The 22,192-nt window shown below is 40.6% G+C and overlaps 1 protein-coding gene across 2 annotated transcripts in view; it reads left to right on the top strand.

Annotated features, from left to right (window-relative positions):
* Positions 1-1,212: 1,212 nt before the first annotated feature.
* The window catches only part of vav3a (vav guanine nucleotide exchange factor 3a), a 106,424-nt gene continuing 85,444 nt past the window's right edge, over positions 1,213-22,192 (top strand). Inside the window, exon 1 of one of the 2 annotated variants that reach the window (XM_015002705.2) lies at positions 1,213-2,184. In XM_015002705.2, coding sequence (XP_014858191.2) covers positions 1,978-2,184 — 207 coding nt within the window. In that variant the 5' untranslated portion in view covers positions 1,213-1,977. The remainder of the gene's footprint in view (positions 2,185-22,192) is intronic. The other variant, XM_015002707.2, reaches the window with a different exon arrangement.

Below are 22,192 nucleotides of genomic sequence, written 5' to 3'. Positions count from 1 at the left end.
TGACTATATTTGATTGATGAGCAAACTGTTGAGTTGAAGGCCGCCTTTAGGTTAAGTTTAACTCTTTAATATCTCAGAAATGCTAAAGGATGATTGTTCGTATGCCACTGTGAGCCACAGAAATTCACTAAGCTAGACTTGACAGTAGCCAAGCCATGTCCAGATTCTGTATGTGATGAATCTGTATATGAGCTTCACTTTTTGAATCAAAAAAACTAAAGTTAATGAACTTTTTGGTGAAATTCTAAGTCGACATTGTTGCTAAAGAAACCGTGACTGTCTTTTCCACTTCTGGTGAGTTGCAGAAACATCCAAACGCCATGTTTGCAACTGTTGCCTATTGAGAGTGAAACGTGGAGGCAACAAAAGCAGAAGTCACTGTTTTTATACCCTACAAAGGAGAAACAATTAAGGTGTTGCAGACTCATTAGGAAGCCAATGAGGAAGAGTTACTAAATGTTAAAAACATAATAAAAAAATCAGATGTTTGCTGTTTATACTCCCCCTGAAAATCATCAGGTCAGTAGATATGCATTTGCTGATCTGAATAAAACTGCATTTTGACAGTGGGAAAAAGTTGATCTGTTTTCTTCCAATGCAACACTTTAGTTGAGCCACTTTGTCAAATCTCAACTGACTCCACACGTTGACATCTGTGACATAAAAACAAGGATATTAACAACCATCTCTCTAGAAATCCTTAGGAATGTAGATCAACTCTAATGGTTTTTGTGAACACTTGGGATCACTTGGGATTTAAACTTGTACCTTCACTTTCTTTGCTAATGCTAATAATGAAAAAATAATAATTTTAGAGGACTTAATGATTCTTTGATGCAATAGTACATAAAAAAAGAGTCTCAACCAAGCAGTCCATACGCTGCATAGTACATGGAAATACATTTTAGTAAGCTCATTTTTATGTAATGAAAGTCTTTTTCAGCAACATTTTTCCTTTCCACTCAACTTTTATGTATTTGGATACAGCACTATATAAAGACAGCTTCTTTGTCAGGACGTTTTGTGGTTTACCCTCCTTGTACAAGGTCTCAGCGACTGTCTTGTATTCTTTCCAAAATCATGTCGACCATGCAATCACAGAAGAAGAACACAGAAGAACAATTATTTATCAAAAATCTTTTTTTTAATACATACCCTAATATTTCTAATTTTCCAAGAAACGTAATTTGACCTTTCGTTAGTTGCAAGACATACAAGTTGCCATAATCTTGTGTATCAAATATGTCTTTCACTTTTTGAATTGTACGACATAATGAAATTACTATTAAGATGCACTTGAATAGTGTTAAGGAAAAGGAAAGTGGCTCTGTGCTTGGCTTGTTCAGTGATGAATTGATCAGCACTGTACTGTGCTGCTGAAATATTTGCATGCACTTAAGCTCTTTCATGATTCCGTAATAGAACTGGCAGCAATACAACCTAATTTAAAGAAAAATAAAAACAAACAAACAAAAAAAAAAAAAACCAATGTTGTCTTTACCTCACTTTTGAAGCTTACGAGGTGTGAAGTCATGCTATTTCTTGTGCTGTACTGTCACAGTACTGTTCAATGAGCCCGTGTGGCAAGCGGAAGAGGTGAACAGGGTGAGGGGGAGGGAAGAGAAACAAACAGAGAGGGAGAGGTAGAGAGAGAGAGAGAGAGAGAGCGAGAAAGGAAGGGTGCAGGACGCACTCCATCTACAGTCTCGCTTCAGCCTCGCCACGCCGGACCTCGTCATCCGTGGAGCGCCCGCCACGCATCTCCCAGGAGCTATCCGCCGCGGTTCCCTTTACTCTCCTCGTCGGGTTTTACGCTGGGACGGATCCGGCATGGGTCCGGTCTACTGAAAGGCGCGAGAGAGGTGTTGCCGAACCGTTAGCAGTTTGAGTCTATATACACACACGCGCGCGCGCGGGCACGCACACAGACACACACGGAGAGACGCGTGAGAACTCGCTCCGGCTGAAGACAGAATAATGATGGAGTATTGGAGGCAGTGCGCGCTGTGGCTGATCAACTGCAAGGTGCTCCCTCCTAACCACAGGGTGACATGGGAGTCAGCGCAGGTATTTGACTTGGCTCAGACCCTCCGGGATGGAGTCCTCCTGTGCCATCTGCTCAACAACCTGAAGCCCCAGTGCATCAACCTGAAGGAGATCAACCTCCGGCCGCAAATGTCACAGGTAAAATAAAAAGAGAAAATAAAAGAAAAAATAGACACGTCCCCCCCCCCACCCGCCGACCTCCCCGACTCCCGTTTCTCCGCTGTAGCCACTATGAAGGCAACATGGCCAGACTCCATAGGGATTATGCTCATTTATACATTTTGTCCGATTTTACCAATTTTTCCCGCAAGACAACATTGCAGTTCGAGTTAATTGGTGTTTAAGTGGTTCGTCTATAGAATTCGGCTCACGTATTCCTACAAATTTACAAACGTTTTTATTTTTACTCACACTTTTACAGATTCTTATAGAATGCGGTCTGTTGCCGGAAAACGTCTGAAAATAGTTGCCTTTAAGCCACCAAGAAGGGTTTTTTCGGATTAATTCCACATAGTTTTGGCGTGCAAATCCATTCCCGAAGGAAGAACTGTCGCTTAAACATTACTGCAAGCAAGTAGTATCTGTTTTTCACTTTCCTGTTGCTTACAGTAAGTGCAAAACCATGAACTTGAGAAAAATTGCATGGAGTACGGTGTGAACTTTATCAAACTCGTATTCTCAAAGTTAGCATACAGACAACATACAAGTGAAACACTCAAATTTCCCTTCTTGTTTATTTATTTAACTTGATGTGTTTAAAATCACTAGCAGAGAGTTGACATACTTTTATGAAACAGTAAGAAACTGAGTGAACCGGTGCCTCCAAAGAGAAGAGGGAACAAGGGACAACACCCCTACTGACTCCCCACAGATTTCTTGCTGTAACCAAGATGAAAAAAGTTTATGAGCATGAATGATGAAACCTAGGTGGACAAACTATAGCGAGCTGCAAATATTATTAATATTAGTTTATTATGACCTGAGGATAATAAAACTCTTGAAATTGACTTGATTGTGGTGCGCCATCTCAAAGTTGTCTAACCACTCCTTATAAAATCAGCTAGAGTAAGTTATTTTAAAACTATTTTTGATTATTGAAAAAAAAGATAGATAGATAGATAGATAGATAGATAGATAGATAGATAGATAGATAGATAGATAGATAGATAGATAGATAGATAGAGCCATGGCCACGTGGCTCCTGTTTGTCAGATACCATCTGCCTCAATATCAGGACAGCCTGAGCCAGGACCTGATTAATATTCGTCTTTCTAACGGTGAATCTGTCCGTTTGGCTCAGTGACAGCACACAGTGTCATAGACACTCACCTACTGAGCCTGCAGACCTGCTCTAAGAGTATTACCACGTACTGGCAGAATACACCCCCCACACACTCTGACCGCAGTGTGTTGCCTTGTAACATGGAAGGTTCAAATTTTATTCAAAACAGCTAATCAAATCATGAATACAGTATTGTGATGTATCTCATGCTGGATCAAACGGGGCATCTGGCTTCCTTCCTGGAAAGAAGGGCATTAACCTCGATGGCACAACGGCACGGTCATTCACAATCAAATTGGGTGGCTGCTGTTTGACTGCAGCGTGCGGGGTGACTGGGCAATTTAAGATTGCACAGAGGTTTTAAGTGTCACTGGGGAGCCGTGGATGTCTGTGTCCATCTGAGAATGTTTACTCGGAGATTTCAGTCAAAACCAGATTGGAGTCTATTAAGCCCATTGGGTGGTAATGTAAAAGGTATTGCAGAGACCATGTCTGTGCCAGCAAAGAGGCAGACAGTGTTTCGTGTCAACCACAACATCAGGAAATGCAGTAGAGTTTTCATCGGTGGCGTGGTTTATGAACAAGGCCTATCAAGACCCAGAATGGGTTATTTATAGATATAGACAGAGTTTGTTTCAGTCATGGCTGGGTGGTAAACTTATTATAATCTCTTACCTGCCATAGGTATCAAACTATGCGCTGGGACCGAAGACACAGTGTCCTTTGTATCTTCATGTGGTATAAATTCAAATTAGGTTGCAGCTAGTCCACAAGTGGTCAATCAAACTGGACTTCAACCTTTTTAAAGCAACTCCAATCTTAAAAACAGATAATAAGGTAGCTTTTCCGATCTGGACTATTTCTTCCCGTCAGTTAATCTTAGACCACCGGAAAACCTGTTAAATTCCCTTGAAATCGTGCCACATTTCCATGGAGATTCATTTGTGGATTCAGCAGCAGGGTTGAGTATGTGGGTTGTATCCGTGAAAAACTTGCCAAATCCTGTCTGACAGTGGTAAACAGCTGTAGGTGAAAACAGGTGAAGGTTTGGCACGGTCTCTCCTTCACTGGGAAAACAAGACCTGTCTCTGCTGGAGGCAGTCCCAAAATTTGATCAAAATGAAATTTTGCAACTCGTAGCAATCTCAAATCACCAGTCTTAGGGAGCATTACTCTATTCCCCAGGATATTGATGTGCATCCTTCTATAGCAATGTTTAGCAGTGACTACATCTACAGCCTTTTTGAAAACCTGACCTCAACCTTAGTGAGCACTTGGGGAATCAGTCTGGAGTGTGCTGACCGGCACCACCACATTAACCGACTTGCAGCAAAGGCTGGTTGAAGAAAGTATTGCTATCCCACAGAAATGTTTGACCAAGCCTGTGTCCAGAACCAGGAGGAGCAGTGTACAATTGTTAATCAAAAAGTTTTGTTTCTTCAGACTTTAATCTTCTAAACTAATGAACAACACCAAACAAAAGTCAATAGCAGAATAAGTTGCCTGACCTTGACATTTAGATGATTTAACAAAGTTTCAAGTTTCCATTGTCATAACATTAATTCACAAAAAGTATTTTTACAATAAAGAAATAATCAAGCACAATTTTTCCTTGCTACTTCCAAAGTTTATTTTTTATTTCTGCACGATACTTCTTATGTCGGACTTTGCTTTTACCAGAAACGCTTCACATGTTCCACTCTCAGCACACGTTTCACTCAGGAAGTTCACTGGTGGCGCACTGCCTCTAACTTCCAATTCCAGTGCAAATAATCCTTGCTTTATGCATAAATAACCTCTCAATGGAAACTCTGTAATGGTTTAAAGTGTAGAGGAATAAAAATTTTTTTTACAAACTTGTATAAGATTGGAGGGTAGAAGTCCGTTTTGAATTTTGGGCACCCCCATGCTAGCTGTTAGCCATAGAGCGTTAGCTACTCTATGTAAAACATATTAATTGTTCACTAATAACAATGAAGTTATTCCTTTATTGAGAAAAAGAAGGAGCTACAGTTTGAGCAGAAGGCCCAAGAACTTTTTAAAAGATTTAAAAATAGGATATACAAGATTTTGTTGTTTGTGTTGCTGGTTGACTTTTCTTTTGCACGCTGAAGTATACAGATCAGACAGCAGTGTTGTGTTCAAGACCACCTAACCCGAGACCAAGACAAGACCAAGACCAGAGTGTATCGAGACCGAGACAAGACCAAGACTTTTAGGGTCCGAGACCGAGTCAAGACCAAGACCGAGGAAAGTCGAGACCGAGTCAAGACCAAGACCAGCGGCCGTGCTACATGACACAATAAAATGTAAAATATGATCGAAATTGCTTCTCAAAATAATCTGAAAGATCCATATTCCCATAAGAACACCTAGATATTAAATACTTAATACATTTTACCAATATTAAATATTCCATTTCTGTGCTAAAATGTGTGATGGTCTCGTGCCCAAACACAACACCAAACCAAACCTGTTTTCACTCTATCCCAGTACATGAAGCCAGGTAGTCTGACACCATGGCAGACATTACAGCTGCCACTTTGAACAAAAACAATCAAAGAGCAATGTGCATGCTCTGCGTGCTCTTTCATTCTTGTGATTTAGTTATTTGTTAATTTAAATATCAACGTACATAATTAAATAAAATAATGATGCAGTGTACACAGAGCATTACAAGAACAAAGAACGGGTGTTCTGTCAGGTCAGATCGTCATACGCTTAGCACAAACTCACGGTGTTCTGTCAGATCAGCATACGTTGTCAGATAGTCGTACGCTTAGCTCAGACATGCATACGCTGTCATTACCATATGATTTTATTTAATCAGCAACATAGAATCATGACATAGATCATTATTAACAGTTATTAACAGTTGTATGGCATCCAGCTGCAGCCAGACCTGCTTTAAACACACTTTGAAACCATGACAAAGCATGTATATCTATCTAGTTATCATATTATGTCATATTATAAACAATTTAATGACTTATTTTTGTCATAACTTGTTGCATATGCTGAACTGACAACTCAACTAACGGTCGGATTTCTTAATGCGCATGCGCTGGCATGGTACTCACTGCATGTATGCTATTCTGACAGCGTATGGCTATCTGATAGAACAACGGCTATATCTGTCAGACACATCATTACCATATGATTTTATTTAATCAGCAACATAGAATCATGACGTAGATCGTCATACACTTTGTTATTAACAGTTGTATGGCATCCTGACTTAGCGGTTAAGTGAGTTTTACACGGGCGTGTGTTGTAGCTGACTCCAGCTGCAGCCAGACCTGCTTTAAATACACTTTGAAACCATGACAACACATGTATATCTATATAGTTATCATTGAAAACAATTTAATGACTTATTTTCGTCATAACTTGCTGCGTATGGTGAACTGACAACTCCTCTGATGGTCGGATTTCTTAATGCGCATGTGTAGGCATGGTACTCACTGCACATGCTATTCTGACAGCGTATGGCTATCTGATAGAACAACGGCTCTCAGTAAGTGACACTCCAGTCCTATCTAATAAGTAAAGAGCCGTGTAGAAGAATCAACTGTTTCTGAATGTCACCTCACTATATTGCAGACTTTTGGACATAGCGTTGTCCCATATATGCGACAAGTCAGTCTACACCTCCGCACAATAATTCAGAGCAGTGAGTGATAACATTTTTCATCACAATGCATGTGTCTCTGTACACAGCTAGCTGTACAGTGAACAGCTAGCTTTGCTAACATCACGTTAACGGAGCTTACCTTCTTTGAGCTACTTTTCTAAGTGACGAAAAAAGTTAGACGTCCCCACCGTCTGTGAAAGCGAAGCGCTGCTGAGTTAGCTGTGGCCATCGGATTTCTTACTATTTATGCAGCGATATTCCATTACTGACGATTAGACAAACATTTTCTGCCGCTGAGAGGAAACCACTGCGCATGTCTCAGAGCGCCGCGCGTGAGTGAAAGGTGAGGGAGGGGAGAGGGCGAGAAACACGTAGTTGCTTGGATTTTAATTGGTGCATTTTGCATCCACTGAAAACAAAGATGTTAACAAATAAACTGGACAGTATGCTGCAGGTTTAGTGATATTTTCACAGTTGCGGTCTCGACTGGTCTTGAAATAAAATGCCGAGTCCTCAGCGCCCGAGACCGAGACAAGACCGAGACCATCAGAAAATGGTCTTAAGACCGGACTCGAGACCAAGACCAATTTCGAGTACCACATCACTGTCAGACAGTATGTCATAACAATCCTTATTTATAAATTCCAGGCTTACTTTAGAGGATTTTTCATAAGATTTCATATCCTTCCTCAAGTTAAATGTGTATCAGTAGCGCAGCATAATTAGGATTTGCTTTTGTTTTATCTTCTTTCACATACTGACACACTGCCTTTGTGATACCAACTCCTCCAGTGAGGAGATCATTGTGGGGTGGGGGAGAGAAATTGATGTCAAGATCCACAACCCCCCCTTTACAAAATAAGTTCGATTTACATAACTGGGGGAGGAGTTCCTTCCTTTTCTTCCTGCATAATGCATGAGGGCTGTGGCAGCTACTTTATCATTGGCCGATAATAACACATGGGACGCTACCGTGGCCTCACCAGTGGGAGTCGTGAGATGGAGAAGACAAAGGCAGTGAAAAAAAAAGAAAAAGAAAAAGAAAAAAGAAGAGTGTGTCTGGCCCTCCACTGAGGCACCTCAGAGGACATAAAGGGACCTGGAGGGGGTTTGTGTGCTTCGCTGGGGTGAGCTGCTTAATTAAAGTACAATGCATCAGAAGCTCTGGAGACTTCACATGTGGAGTGCTGGAATCGGGATGCGCTGCTTCTCATTCGCGGTGCGTTGATTGGGTTTAAAAGGCCTGTGTGTTGGTAGGGAAAGGTGTAGGTGTTATTACTTAAGTCTACCAATGAGGTGAACTTTTTCAAGCTTTTGTCACGGAAAAACCATTGAACTATGATGTCGCTTTTTGTCATTATCTGTAATAGGCCAGAGTGTATTATTAGGTGCATTTTCATTGACCATAGACTTTTTTTGAAAATAAATTTGCTTAATGGAAACGCTGCACTGTGATAGACTGGCGACCTGTCCAGGGTGTACCGCGCCTCTCGCCCAATACGTTCGCTGGAGATAGGCACCAGCAACCCTCCCGACCCCACAAGGGACAAAGGTGTACAGAAGATGGATGGAAGGATCGATGGAAACACTGCAATTTAAAAAAAACTCAGATTTTTAGTTCAAAAATATTTTTGCGCTTTTTTGGCTGAAAAGCTACAGATACAGTACCAATACTGTAGTTTTTCAGTTGTATCGAAATCACAAAAATGGAATGGAGAGTTTTTTTTTCTTTTCGCATTGCACAATTCACAGGGTCGACATCCGGATGTTACTACACGCAAAAACCACGAAGAAGACGACAGGAAGTTGTAGTTCATCTTCATTTTTATTTTTTATTTTTGTAGATAACTCTTACCAGAGGTCTCACAGCCTCTCACAGTTCATAAAAAGTTGTGTGTCACTTGAACGTGTTGAATCCATAGCTCTTCTGTAAAATCGTCTACTACAGTTTGCCCAAACTATGAGAGGTTTGTTGCTCCAGCTCCTGAATTTGGTGCCAACATCCTCTGATTGGCTGATGGATGACGAGTGCTGGCGTCATCGCTGAATTATCAATATGACCTCATGTAACTGTTTGCATCTGCCGCCGCCAGGATTTTTAATGACTCGTCACGTGAGCGAGCCTACTCACGTGTGATTTTCATTTAATTTCTTATTTAAAGGAAACCGCCATTGCAAAATTGTGTCTTTTCGACATTAGCAGAAAACAGACAAAGATTGTAATGGAAACGCTACTACAGTGAAGCTGAAAGAAAATGACGAATGGCTTTTTTTTTTTTACAAATACAAAACAAAAGTGGAGAGTGTGGCACACATTTCTTTGAGCTAATACATTTCATTGTAAATGTGGCTGTACGGTGAGGGTAGCTGAACTTCAGCTGAACCTCGAACATGGTTTCCCCTAGCATTGTTCTGTTTTTTAAGTGTAGGAATTAACCAATTAACTCTGACCAGCTTCCTGCTTCCTGCAAAAGACAAGCATGCCCACAGCACAATGCAGCCACTGTCATGTGTTTAGAGCGATGTGCAGACTGATTTAGTTTCCCTCCTCACATATCAATTGAATAATGAATACTGTAGGACGTATTGAACATGCTTTTCCTCTTATTAGAAATACATAACATGCTTAATTGCTGACTGAACTCCACGTGCTTTGCGTATGCAAATTCCTGACATTGTTTCAACACTTGTTGCTTGTTGCTTGCAAGACAGAGCTGCTCAAAGTTCCAGTTTAGGGGCGTAAGCAAAAAAACAACAAACCCCCCCCAAAAAAATCTTCATTCAGCCTCTTTTGATCAGAAGTTTATGGCGCTATTATGAGCCCAATTACAAAGTCTAGACAAAGCCCGACCACAGCATGCGCAGGCCCTTGCTTCGCTGGCAACGAAAAGCGCCACATAATCAGCAGTTGCTTTCTGTCTCAGCTGAGTCGAAAACAGAGGTTTAGCTTTTAGAGGAACTGGGGGAATGCTTGTCATGGTGCAACTAGCAGACCGCATGGTGAAAAAGGCATATATGCTGGGTTTCTTTTTTCGCTGTTGCAAGAAAGGGAAACGTTATTTGCGTGCGTGTAGGTCATAACAATGTACAAAGTCTCTTTTCAAATAAAACGATTCTTATAAGGCAGCCATAAAAGTAGAGCTACAAAGAAGCTCTTTGGGCAACTTTGGAATTGAAATCTTTCAATTGGAGCCCTGTTTCTCCTCACTGTTACCTAGTTTTTCCATGACACAGGAAAAAGGGGGGACAGCGCAGCAGCAATCCCCCCTCCTTCTCCTCCAAGCCCCTCGAACGGTGCAGCCTCGAGGTTCAACAAGAGCAGGAAATCAGGAAATGGAATACAGGAAGGAAGTGAAACTAAAACATACCCTCGATCACATTAAGACCAAAAACGTCAGGCACAATGAAAAGAAAAAGGAAAACAAAACACTCCTCATTATTCTCAGGCATCAGATAAAAAAAAAAAATAAAAAATTTGTTCTTTGCTCTACCGAGTCAACCTCGACGATTTCTGCATTTTTGGAAAGTGAAAGTGAGAGAAAGCGTCTGAGTTAGTCGGGTGTCAAATAAACTCCTGGCAACACATCGTGTTTAGGATACCAACAAATGACACAAGCATCGGTATTCCAAGTTTCAACACAGATGTGACTTGAAAACCTCAACAAAACCAAACTCTTTCATAGCTGCACTACAGATGCAACTTTCCTTTAGCCCTCCAGATTCTACTCTGTGAATTAATCCGTAACTCATACATATATTTTTTGCTTGTTTTCCGCCAAACTTTGTCGCTGCAAATGTTTGATTTCAGCTGATCCCTAATTGACTCTTGAAGGCCGAAGCAGCTGTATTCCAAACGCTCTGCATAGTGCAGCCGCGTGCCTTTAATTTATTGAACTGAGACAAGGATTTTGCGATGTGAAAGTGAGAAGAGAAAAGCTGGTTTCACAGAGCGAACGCGCCGCACAGCGAGCTTCAAAGCCTCCGAGACTCGCTCGTCATTCTCCTGCAGCAGAGACACCAAAGTTAGTGTGGGAGGATGAGAAAGACAAAGAGGAGATGACTTAATTTGCTTTTTGGGTTTAGTAGAAGAAGGAAAGTTTTATAAGGCTCTACAAGCCAGAGTGGGCTCTGCACCACACACTCTGATTACCATGTTTATTTTTTTTATTTTTTATTTTAAAAAGAGTCTGTGTTTTGAAATATAAAATTTGGGGTATTAATTAAGTATTAAAATACACTTTTGGTGGAAGAAAGAGGATTTTTTGAGGGTATGTTATCATTAGATTTAGTATTTAGTTTGGCATACTGATCAACATTTTAAGACAAGCTGAAAAAGGCAAGAGTTTACATTTCGCACTGTGGGATATTGAGAAAGTCCTGAGTACAGCGTCAAAATGCAAAAAGGAGAAATGGGATGGAGACAAAAAATAATTGAGTAAGCAATTCATTGCAAACAACTAAACTGCAAATAACATGTTGAGCTGATCAAAAGTTTAAGTGCAGCCACTGACCACAACATTTAAAAGCCCAAATCTTCAAAAAAATGTGGATTCTGAGATTCTGTCATTTTCATAGTGACATTTGCCATCTCCCTTGAATCGTTTAATCATTTTACCTTCTTTTCTTACATTAAAGATTCAGTTATTTTTCAAAGTTATAGCCATAGTATTTCTTGTTGCTGACTTGTCGCAAAAAGGTGAAGTTACAGTAATTATATAAACTAAAGTTTACAAGGTCAAACCTAGGTCTCCTAAATATTTATTTTGTTAGAAATATGGGGCTAAGTGGAAAAGGAGTAGGTATGGACTTTTATAGCACTACAATTATTAGATTCTTATGTTGATCTGCTTAGCCAGTCAGTTCTGCTTCTGTTCTTTCTTCCTTAGTGTGTCCTGTCACTCTCCTGCAAGAAAAGGCTCGAGAAACCAATTCCAGTTTCTGATCTTTGTTTTTTTTTAAAAATGACAAAAGTTTTAAAGCAAAAAATAATAACAGCGCAATATCTTAAGTTGTCTTCAACACCTTATGTTAGTGATTAGCTCAGTGAGCGTGGCTAACGTTACAAAGGTAGCACTATCGTTGTGGAGATCGTGGAGATTATGTGGAATGTTAAAATGTCACTTTATTTCAGACAGTGTCTGTGTTTTCTTTATAAATGTGCGCAAATCTTTGTCGATATTCTGCTAACGTCAAAGAAACACAATTTCGCAATTGTTTGTTTCCATTAGATAAGACATGAAGTTGAAATCATAAATGAAGGAGTCATTCTTCTTCGTTGGTTTGCCCCAGTGGCAACATCCGGTTGTTGATCATGTGACTCGTGTGATGCGGGGTCACATGATCAACATGATCACAAAACTGATCACATATCAGTTTTGTGATCCGGCGACAAATGAGTTGTTTTTCTTAATTACTGTATTTCCATTGAACAAATTTATTTACCAAATATCAAATTGCACAATCATGCAGTCAATGGAAACGCAGCTACTGGGATAAATCTCAGTGACTGTCGTAAAGTGTCAGTATAGTGTTAGCTCTCTCTCTATCTCCGGACACATCACTGAATTTAGTTTCATTCAAAGCCGTTTTGCGCCTCTCTTTGCTCACATAGAGTCTTCTTCTCTTATGGGCCTGACACACGGGGAGCGACATCACTCTGTCTTTTTCCCTCCTTCGACCAGCAAAATTCGTGTCACATTGACGTCTATAGTGGTAGCGATGAGACACAAGAAAGTTAAGAAACGTTAAGCTTTGTCGCTTCTATCGCTATCGCGTCCCGTGTTTTGGGTTCACCCAGAGTAGTGGAAAACTGTCCGCTGTGGTTCGTCACTCCCCGTGTGTTGAGCCAATTAGTTAACATCTTTCACATTAAAGCTTGTTGCCTGTTGGAGTGTTGTATGCTGCATTTGCTGATTGGACAAACATCTGCTTTTGAGGTTTCTGGTTCGTCACCAAACAGCGTTGCTCAAACTATGAATTGGCTAATTATGGTCACCAGTCGATTTCTATGTACGAGACTACCCAATTTATCGAGGTTTAGCTTTCTTCTTCTGTTTTCTTTCTTTGCTTGCAAGAATCTTCTTGTGCAATGGAGTCCCCTACCTTAACAATGGGCATTAGTGTAATTAATACTGCTGGAAAATGGCAGGAGAAGAAGATTGATAGGAGAAGTACATTCTTCTTAGGTCACATTTCGTCCACATTTTAATTTTCCTTGATGCGATATTATCATATCATTACCCAGCTCTGGTTGGAAGGAGGCTGCATTTGAGATTTAAAGCCTAATTTTCACGACCGTGTGGCTCCCAACTGAGTGAAGGCTGTGGAGCTTCATGCAGGCAGGCTTTTTGACACAATGTGTTATTGTGCTTTACAAAGCGCTGTAGGAACTTCCCAGTTAACCCATTTCACTTCAGAGACATCATAAAACCTTAAAACCTCTCCGAGCTGCTTACGTTTCTGCTCTGCTACTTCCTTTATCTCCTGATTTGCTTCTGCTGGTTCGAGAAGGCCTGTTAAGCATTCACAGTCAGACTTCGGTTATCAAACCACGAACCGATTATTTTCCACTACAGTATGCCGTATGCAGACTATGTGCGGCAGGGCATTGGTATGCAGTGGACACGCGCAGGGCGCAGCCTGTCAGAGCTGCGGTAGCGCCGCTTGCCCTCTTGATTCACTTTGTTGAAAGGATTGCACCTGTCCGCGTGTAAACACCACGTTACCGCAACCATGCATGCCCCAGCACTAGTGCCATGGTCCGCAGCCCTCCAATTTTACAACTCCAGCGCGGCGTAATGCAGTGACACGGCTTCGTTCCGCCATGTCACCACAGTTTATTCACTAGCAGCTTTTGTGGCCATATTGCATCTTAGTTGTTTATGCACGTTTGCTCAGGGCAAGCTGACCTTTCAGTCCGTCACTAAGGTAACAACCCTGAACCGGAGCCATCTAAGTAAATTTCACTGCGCATCAAATTATAGATTGTGCATATGATGATTTTATTTGGAGACATTCAGAGCTGGTGCCTTTAAATTGATTTTTTTATTTTTATTTTGTTGCTTTGTTGGGTGCTCTAGTTAATCACTGCTGAGTGCTCTTCAGGCTCTTAAAAACAGTCAATATTGCGATTGTTTTTTCCTGATAACGAGCTTCATCAGAAGTGACAAGCTGGCAACTTATTCCTGACATCAGAGGAGAACCTCAACGTATGTTATGCTTATGAGAATTCACAGATTACTGGGCCTATAAGGTGTATTTTTTAAGTCAGTTCTGTCTGTAGTAAATAGTAAATGTGAGCAAATTTACTACTATTTAGCTAAAACAACAGAAGACAGAATGCAGAAAAACAGATTTCACATTCATAACCAGCTGCCTTCGCCTGCAGCTTTTGCTGTTAGAGTCACAGCAGCGATAAACTCTGACCATGGAGTGATGACAAACTAAACCTCCTCTGGCTGGGGAGAAATGAATTGTGCTGCCTAGACGGCACCTTGTGGGTGAATGAGGCCCATATATCTCCGTGCCTGGACCCAGAATAGACACGGATAAGGCCCTGTGCAGTTCAGGAGATTAAGGAGTTCATGACTTTTCCAGCTGGGTCATTTTTGTGTCAGGTGTCCTGTTCTGAACAAGTCAGCTATCTGTTTAGAAACGAGAAGGCGCGTCAGTGTGTAATAAGAAAATGTCAAAATAAAAAAATCCCTCCAATGAGCATGGATAGCCTTGACCTGATACATGTATTGTACAGTGTGAGGAATGGGGACAAGGACATACCTATTTTTGCCTATGTGTTTTTTAGAGGTGTAACAGGATACCTAAGCCATGGTTTGGTGTGTACCTCAGTTTTTGGGTCACAGTTTGGTACGGGTACGGTTAAACAGCAAAAAGAAACAAATATAAATGCCGAATGCTTTAATGGGAAATAAACACTCACAGAAAAACCACAATAGAACAAATAACTCCTGCTTTTGAGGGGTTCTGTAGTAACAAGATGGATACAGAAACTCGAAATTCATGTCCTGATTCATTCACTTTAAAATGAAAAACATTTAAAGATTAGCTTGTTGCAGAAAGATGTTGTTTTGTTGTATGTAAAAAACAACTTAATTGTGTCTCTTTAACTTACATTTGTACAGTGACATATATTGTGCACACGTATTTTTGCAGAGCCTAACATAGTTTTATAGAGGTGGAGGACAAAGAAAAGTCATGGTGTCGTTAAATATGAATCTAAACAAAGTCACATCCCTTATCTGTATTTTTTTACCCTCCTGAATCCGCAATCTGTCCCAGTGAACATCACCGTGTGTCCACACACACACAAAATGCACTTATAGAGGTCAGACGGCACTTGACCCCTCTCTGTCATTTTAGCACAAAAAACATCATTCACACTCCTTTAGCACAATTTTTCCAAGAGATCCGAAGGGGGGAGGAGAGGCAGAAGGACGGTGTTTGCTCACAATTCTGGCTTTCTCTCTCTTGATGTACATGCTGTTTAGTGCTGATCTCAGAGTTGGTTTCAGTGATATTCAATTACCCACTTTCCCTCCACACTAATTTCCTCTAATCCTTCTTTTGAGCCACGTACTAACCCACAGTTCAGCCAGACAGCTTGACCTGTGTTGCCATTGCTGGGAGAATTCACATCTCAGGCAGTAATACTAATGCAAACCCTGTATATGGAGGGGGGAGGGAGTACGGTTTGTGTATATAGGGGGTCACTGAGGTTAAAGTCAAGATTTAATGGGAAAATGGCTCCTGGGACACTTATTGGTGTTATGGGGGAGGTACAGGATTTTTTTTTTCCTTTTTGCCTTAGTGTCAGAACATGAAATGAACATGAAGGAAAGGGAGCAAGTGTGTGTTTTTGTCCTTCATCTTAAGGGACAGAAAGTGTTGATGGACAATCCAAAGCAAAACATGCTAGCAGGACCTAATCTGTCATCCTCACTTCTTCCTCCGATTGCTCTCTTAAGTGTCAGTATGGGAATTATTAACCACATGTAAATTAAATCGTCTAAGCATAGGCAAAAATCTTCTTCTGGTAGATATCTGTTTCTGGATTTATTTTAGGTCGGACATGCCAATTCCAGTTTTTCCCCCCCTTTGGACTAAATTCCATAAAAGAAAGAAAATGTGCTGCAGTTTCCTGATAAAATAGGCACGAATCTAACAGAAATGTAAGAAATTCTAAGTTTCACTTTAGCGTTTGTCGCTAAACTATGCCCAAAATTTGATAAAAGTTAACAAAAGTGCATCAAGTTAGGTTTGATGGAAAATAGTGTGAGTTTGCAGTTATGATGCATTTTGTAAGTTTGAAAAAAAAAAAATCAGAGTTGATGAGAGAAACTTTGTCGCTATCTGGTCATTTGATGAATGCATCTCTTATAATAACACTTGCTTTTGAAAATTTAAGAGGACATCGTACCTAACACATACAAGTACGAGCAACTTTAAATCATATTATAAAGTACTTTGTTGACTACATCTGACTGAGGATGTGCCCTACTAGCTGATTAGAGGATTCAGCGTTGCTGATAACACTGGCCAGCTGTAGACATGCTATTACGACAAACAAATCGATAATATCTTATTAATTATCAATTTAGGTCAGCTGTCAGATCTAATTTGCTATTCACTGCCTCATCCTTGTTCAGAGCTGTAGGCACCGCAGGACAGAAGCCATCTCTCCGTTTAGCTAAATAACACTAAATAACCAAACGAGGAATTAGCCTGTGGCTGGAAACGCTTCGTACAAAACAATGGCTGCTTTGCTTTTATCGTGTAACATCGCTCACTGTGCTGTCCTTGACTAAATGTTGAGATCTTTTAGAAGTAAAACACCACAGTGTTTCTGCCCTGTAAATCACTATTTAGTTACTGGCAGCATGTGACTTTGCCCAGAGAGATAAATAAAATATGAAGGCAACGGGTTGAAGCTTGATAGTTTATTGCGTGCACGGTTGAGACTCTTATTTTGAAGTAAGAAAGGAGGTGTTAATAGTCAACTAATACACTTAAAATTCATTATTACAAAGCAAAAGAGAGTTGTATTTATTTATTTTATTTTTATTTTTTTTCTGGTGGTGACCAATGTTTTGTTCCTCTCTGAGTTTCTGGAAAGTTTCTAACATCCTTAATATTAATATTATTCATTTTATAAAGGAATGTTTCTACAAAACATATTCGATGAAGGCACATTTCACTTCTGCTAAGGATCTAAATCATTTATTTCAGTAAAAAAATATATAAAAAATTTAAGTAATAAAAAAAAGTAGTTTACAATTGGATCTTTACCTGTGTAACCCAACCTATCTTTTGTATTGTAAACAGTAACTTAGGCTACGCAAGAGGATATACTGCCAATAAATATTTTTTTCAGCTATTTGCTAAAAAAGGACATAAATCATTTTTGACTTTCCAAATTAAAGCAAAAATGCTCATCTAAACAGAAATTATTTATCGTTTGAGAGATTTCACTTTCTCCCGCGCACAAGCGCCTTGGTTGAATTATAATAACTTAAAGTGTAAATCCTCCCAACGGTATGAATAATTTTGAGCTTAACCGTACACAGATCGACTTTGGGAGCCAATTATTTCCTATTCCTGAAGCGGCTGATAACCAGAGCGTGAAAATTGCCACTTACAGGAATTGTGATAAGCCAAAAAAAAAAAAAGAAAGAAAGAAGAAAGAATAATAAAAAAAGGTGTCAGGAACTGTGCATACAATCAGTTGTGAATGAATGGAAAAAGTGACTCAAACAAGCAGCTGTTGAGTGCTTTCCTGTCATGTGCCACTGCTGCTGCTGCCGTGCCTCAAGTCTGTGGGTTTGTCCTCAGAATAACGCGTGAAATCAGATGCCATAGTATATTTTTGGAGTGAAAAAGCTGCTGACTGCTGCTTTATGTTGACATTATTCTATTAAGATAAGTGAGATGACGAGTGTCTTCAGCGGGAGGGGGAGAGGGCAGCGTTTTGCCGGAGTCAGCAGAACCTCTCTCACCCTCCACCTCCCGTTTCCTGGTTACACGGCCGACAAAAGCTCCTACATGACATGGATGTGACCGGCCGGGCCTGCGATATGTCATCATAAAAAAAAAAGCTCCAATCCGAGCGGTGTTCACTCGTGGCGTTTAAGAGCAGAACGTAAACATCCAACTTTTATCACAGCTGGCTCGCAACGTCACCAGGATCTGTAATGAGTCTGAAAGCGTCATGGAGTCAAATTCAAGTCTCAAGGCTTTAAATCCCTTCGCATCCATTTATGCTCATTAATTAATTCTCAACGACATTCGAGCGGTGAGACGGCCAAACTGTCTTTGCTGTCTTTCACAAGAGCACATCCGCGAGAGGACGGGATTTCATTATGCCCTGCAACACACACTGGGGGCATGAAAGCTCCCAGCTTGTTGCTATGGAGCTTTGACTTGTGTCAAAGAATACATAAGCAGAAACTGGGATGCTTATTATGGATATTATAGAAACAGAGCACGGCCTCGTAGCCAACGCAAGCGGGCGAGATAGCTCGGCTTACCGGACTGTTCTCTTATCGCGCGTGGTTGGGTTTGAAAAATGAAATGTGCTGCAGGTGAGATTTCTTTTGGGGGGGCGGGGGTTCCTGCACATGTTGTTCTTTCATAAGCGGTCCCTTCCTTCTCATTGGGTACATCTCAGTATGTGTTCTGCAGACTCCAGCTGGGACGTTAAAGCTATTATCTAAATAAAATCCAAATCTTCTGATCCTCCTTGTGGCAAGGCTGATTGCATCGGAAGACAAAAACGGGTTCATTCGCTTTGGATGAGGTTCTGTTTCTGTTCACAACACAGTGTTAAAGACTTTCGTTCCTAAAATGGAAAAGTTCCCCATTGTTTTGCCTTTATGACTTCACTAAAATCGTTATCAGGTTTTTATAGTCCTCATTGATCTTATCTTAATAAACGTGGACTGCTGTGAGATTCTCATGCTGTCATAACCTTGAGTAAAAATACTATAAAGTATTTATACACACATTTCAAACATTATTAATGCTACTGCTAAACATAGCACTAGCATAAAGAAATTCCCGTGCACCACCGTCTATTTGCAGTTCAGTATTTTCAGAATCACCTACTGGATGTAATGTCGTAAATTTCTTGTTTTTCGCAAATGTTTTTCTAAAATATTCAAAAGAAAATGCAGCTTGGGAAGCTGAAATACTTAGACGCAATGCTACTTGACATGCTCTCCATGTCAATATGGTTTCCACTAGTGCCATTTTGGCACTAGTGGAAACCATATAGTGCCAAGATGGTTTCCACTGTACGTTTAGCATTTTCAGATTCTAGCTATTAGAGGGGAAACTTCCTTAATCTTCACCTCCACTATTTTATTATTATCATTTTCTTTTAAAATAATGTCTATTACTGCTATTAATTGTTCTTTTGTTTTTGCAAAAGTGCCCGCTGTCAACCAGTTTCATAGAAAATGATCTACAAGACTTCAGATCTCAGAAAAGTTAGAACAATGTTTGAGATATTCTCCCTCTTATTATTGTGGCATTTCGCAAGACGAAATAAGTTCGGTCATCTTTACTGACCTAAAACAAGAGATGTTTGGTCTGATTTAACTGCAGATGGTGAGAAAATAAAAGTCCATGTGTCTTTTTATTCGGTATAAACTTCTGGTTTCAGCTGTGTATATGAATATTTATCCAAGAACAAAAAAAGTGGAATCAAAAAATCCCTTCAGCATTAGATTCTACTTCAGACAGATTTGGTTCGTACTGACGGCGCCTCTGCTTGTCCACACTACCCACTCAGCCGTTCAGCTGGTGAGCCCCAGAGAGTCCCTCACGTCAAAGAAAAGCTGCATGTGGAACAGTTAGAGGTTTGCCTCACGCTCTGCAACATCCCTTTTTAATGCGATCTCCCCCAGTCTTCAGTCTTTGGCTCGGTGCAGATGACACGCCGTCTTTCATATTTGTTGCGCTCCGAGAAGCTGCTTCCCTCAGATAATACACCGGCGTCCTTTGGGACACTCCGGAGGCTCCGGGCAGGCAAGATGTGCTTGTCTGATAAAAGCAAGTGATGTTTACAAGTCTAAACATTCAATGATATCCACTTGACTTTTTGTTTGCTGATTCACGCTTATTTGGTGTCTCAAAAGGGATGCAGGGGGGTTCCCATCCGTCTGCTAAACCGCAGTTCAATTGTTTTTGGGAGGTATTTTACATTTGTCATGAAAAAGTCAACCGCCCCAAAAGAAACAAATTCTGCTCCAGTGTATAATAAAATAGGCGTGGCTGCTTCCTGATTTGACACTTGCTGACTTATTTTCCTCCTAAACAGTCAAACCTAATCAGTTCTCTAAATATGGACACCTCAGCATGAGCTTTCGCTTGAGAAACAGGAAATTGGCAATAAAATCTATTTCCTGGAAGACCTTTTTTTTCTTTTTTCTCTCTCTCTCTCTTTTTTTCTTGCTAAAGAACAATCCCGAGGAACTGTCATCAGAAGGAGGCTAATTGGAGAGTTCCTAGTGAAAGAAATTATGTCTAAAAAAAGTCGATACGGGCTGAGATCTCTCCGGATTGTTGTGATGGCGCAGGAACAGAAAAAACTGGAGCTGCTTAGGAGGTGAGGGGATATTTCCTCCAGTGCGACTCTCTCCTCGGACTCTGAAAGTAGTCTGAAAGTAGTCCCTAATGTCATTTTTGAAGCACCTAATTTGTAGCTGAACTGCTTCCGCCTTTAATAAGATACTAAATTAAACTAATATCTGCATTTAAACAGCACGATTTGGCCAAAAATTGCGAGTCCTTTCTATTATTCAGATGTCTTCTAGGTACAGTGAAGAGCCAGAAGAATGAACTGCTCCCCACAGAGCCACAGCCATTGAACCGCAGCTGATAAGCTGTAAGACTTCGCAGCGACGTCCTCTCTCCTTTGCTCCCCACAATACTCCGTTTTATTAGGGCACACAGTTTAAAACGGGGAGACGTCGAGCAGAGAGGGGAAAACGCCACAAACACATTGTTGGTCGGTTACACCCAAGGATGAAGTCATCCGTCAAAGGCGATCCAGCAGAGGCAGCGAAGTGGAGCCAAAAAAAAAACAAAAAAAACACGATTCCCCTCAAACCAGTCTATCAGCAGAGACGCGCTTCTGGCCTTTATTTTACGGGAAGTCGCAGACGCGCGGCGCGTTGGCCAACTGCACACTGTTGCTACATTCCTGTTAACCCCGGCTGCAGCTCTGAAGAATGTGAACGGGCTCAGAGAGCATGGATTGAGGCCCTTGTGTGCGCTTGGCTTCAGTGCTGATGCTTCTGGGTTAACGTGGCCAGCCCTCGGCTGTGTTTAGAGTCAAGGTTTCGGGTTGCGAAGCATCTTCGCCGAGTTGCCCTCTTTATGTTATAGGTGGACATTATTTAGATGTTAACAGCTTAGCAGGTGTATTTAGATATAAGCACAGCATTGTTTTTTATTGCTTTTAGCTCAAAGCAATAAAAGCCTTGAAAGTGAATCAGCTCAGTCGATTCTGAGCTCCAGCTTTTGTAAGTTCTGTCCTTTTGTGTTTGATTATAAAACATTTACAGTCTCTTCCTCAAAAATCTGGCTACCTTTCAATAAAATGGAACAATAATATCCTTGTAAGACCTCCAATCAGATTGAAAGGAGGAAATGTTGGATTTCGTAGGGTTAGGGTTTCACCTTTTGCAATCAGTGTCAGATGTTTGTATTTCTAGTATTTGCAAGAACAGCTTTTTATTTTCACAAGCTTTTTTACTGAGGAGAATTTTGAGAACTTAACATTCTTAACATTAGAAATATTTCTAATGACAGACACAGATCAAGCTCATTTGGATCCATTGTTTTATGCTTTAAAACTTGAAATCGGGGTTAGGCGTCAAACATTTGAATGTATTTAGACTTGTTCTTATAGTACCACAGCACTGCAGTGCCTTCGTATGACATTTTGTTTTATTATTCTAATAAAACAAAATGCTCTCATGTTGGCTGTAAACACTAACCCAAGAGCTTTCAGAGGCACCGTCTTTTTACATTGTCTAATTAGACAGTCACATTGAAGCTCACAGGCTAAACTAGCAGAGCAGCTCCACCACATGCGGATGCCCCTTAGAGAAGAAAGTGAGATATAATAGAATAATAACGGACTGGATCATTTATTAATGCCACGCAGCTCCTTTGTTGATTGGGAGCCACACAGCGATTAACCGGTTTTT

Source organism: Poecilia mexicana, unplaced genomic scaffold, assembly GCF_051168715.1.
Source record: "Poecilia mexicana isolate PSO_F unplaced genomic scaffold, ASM5116871v1 scaffold_20, whole genome shotgun sequence".
Lineage (NCBI taxonomy): Eukaryota > Metazoa > Chordata > Actinopteri > Cyprinodontiformes > Poeciliidae > Poecilia > Poecilia mexicana.
The sequence above is the reverse complement of the archived record's forward strand: the minus strand, read 5'-3'. Positions and strand labels throughout refer to the sequence as shown.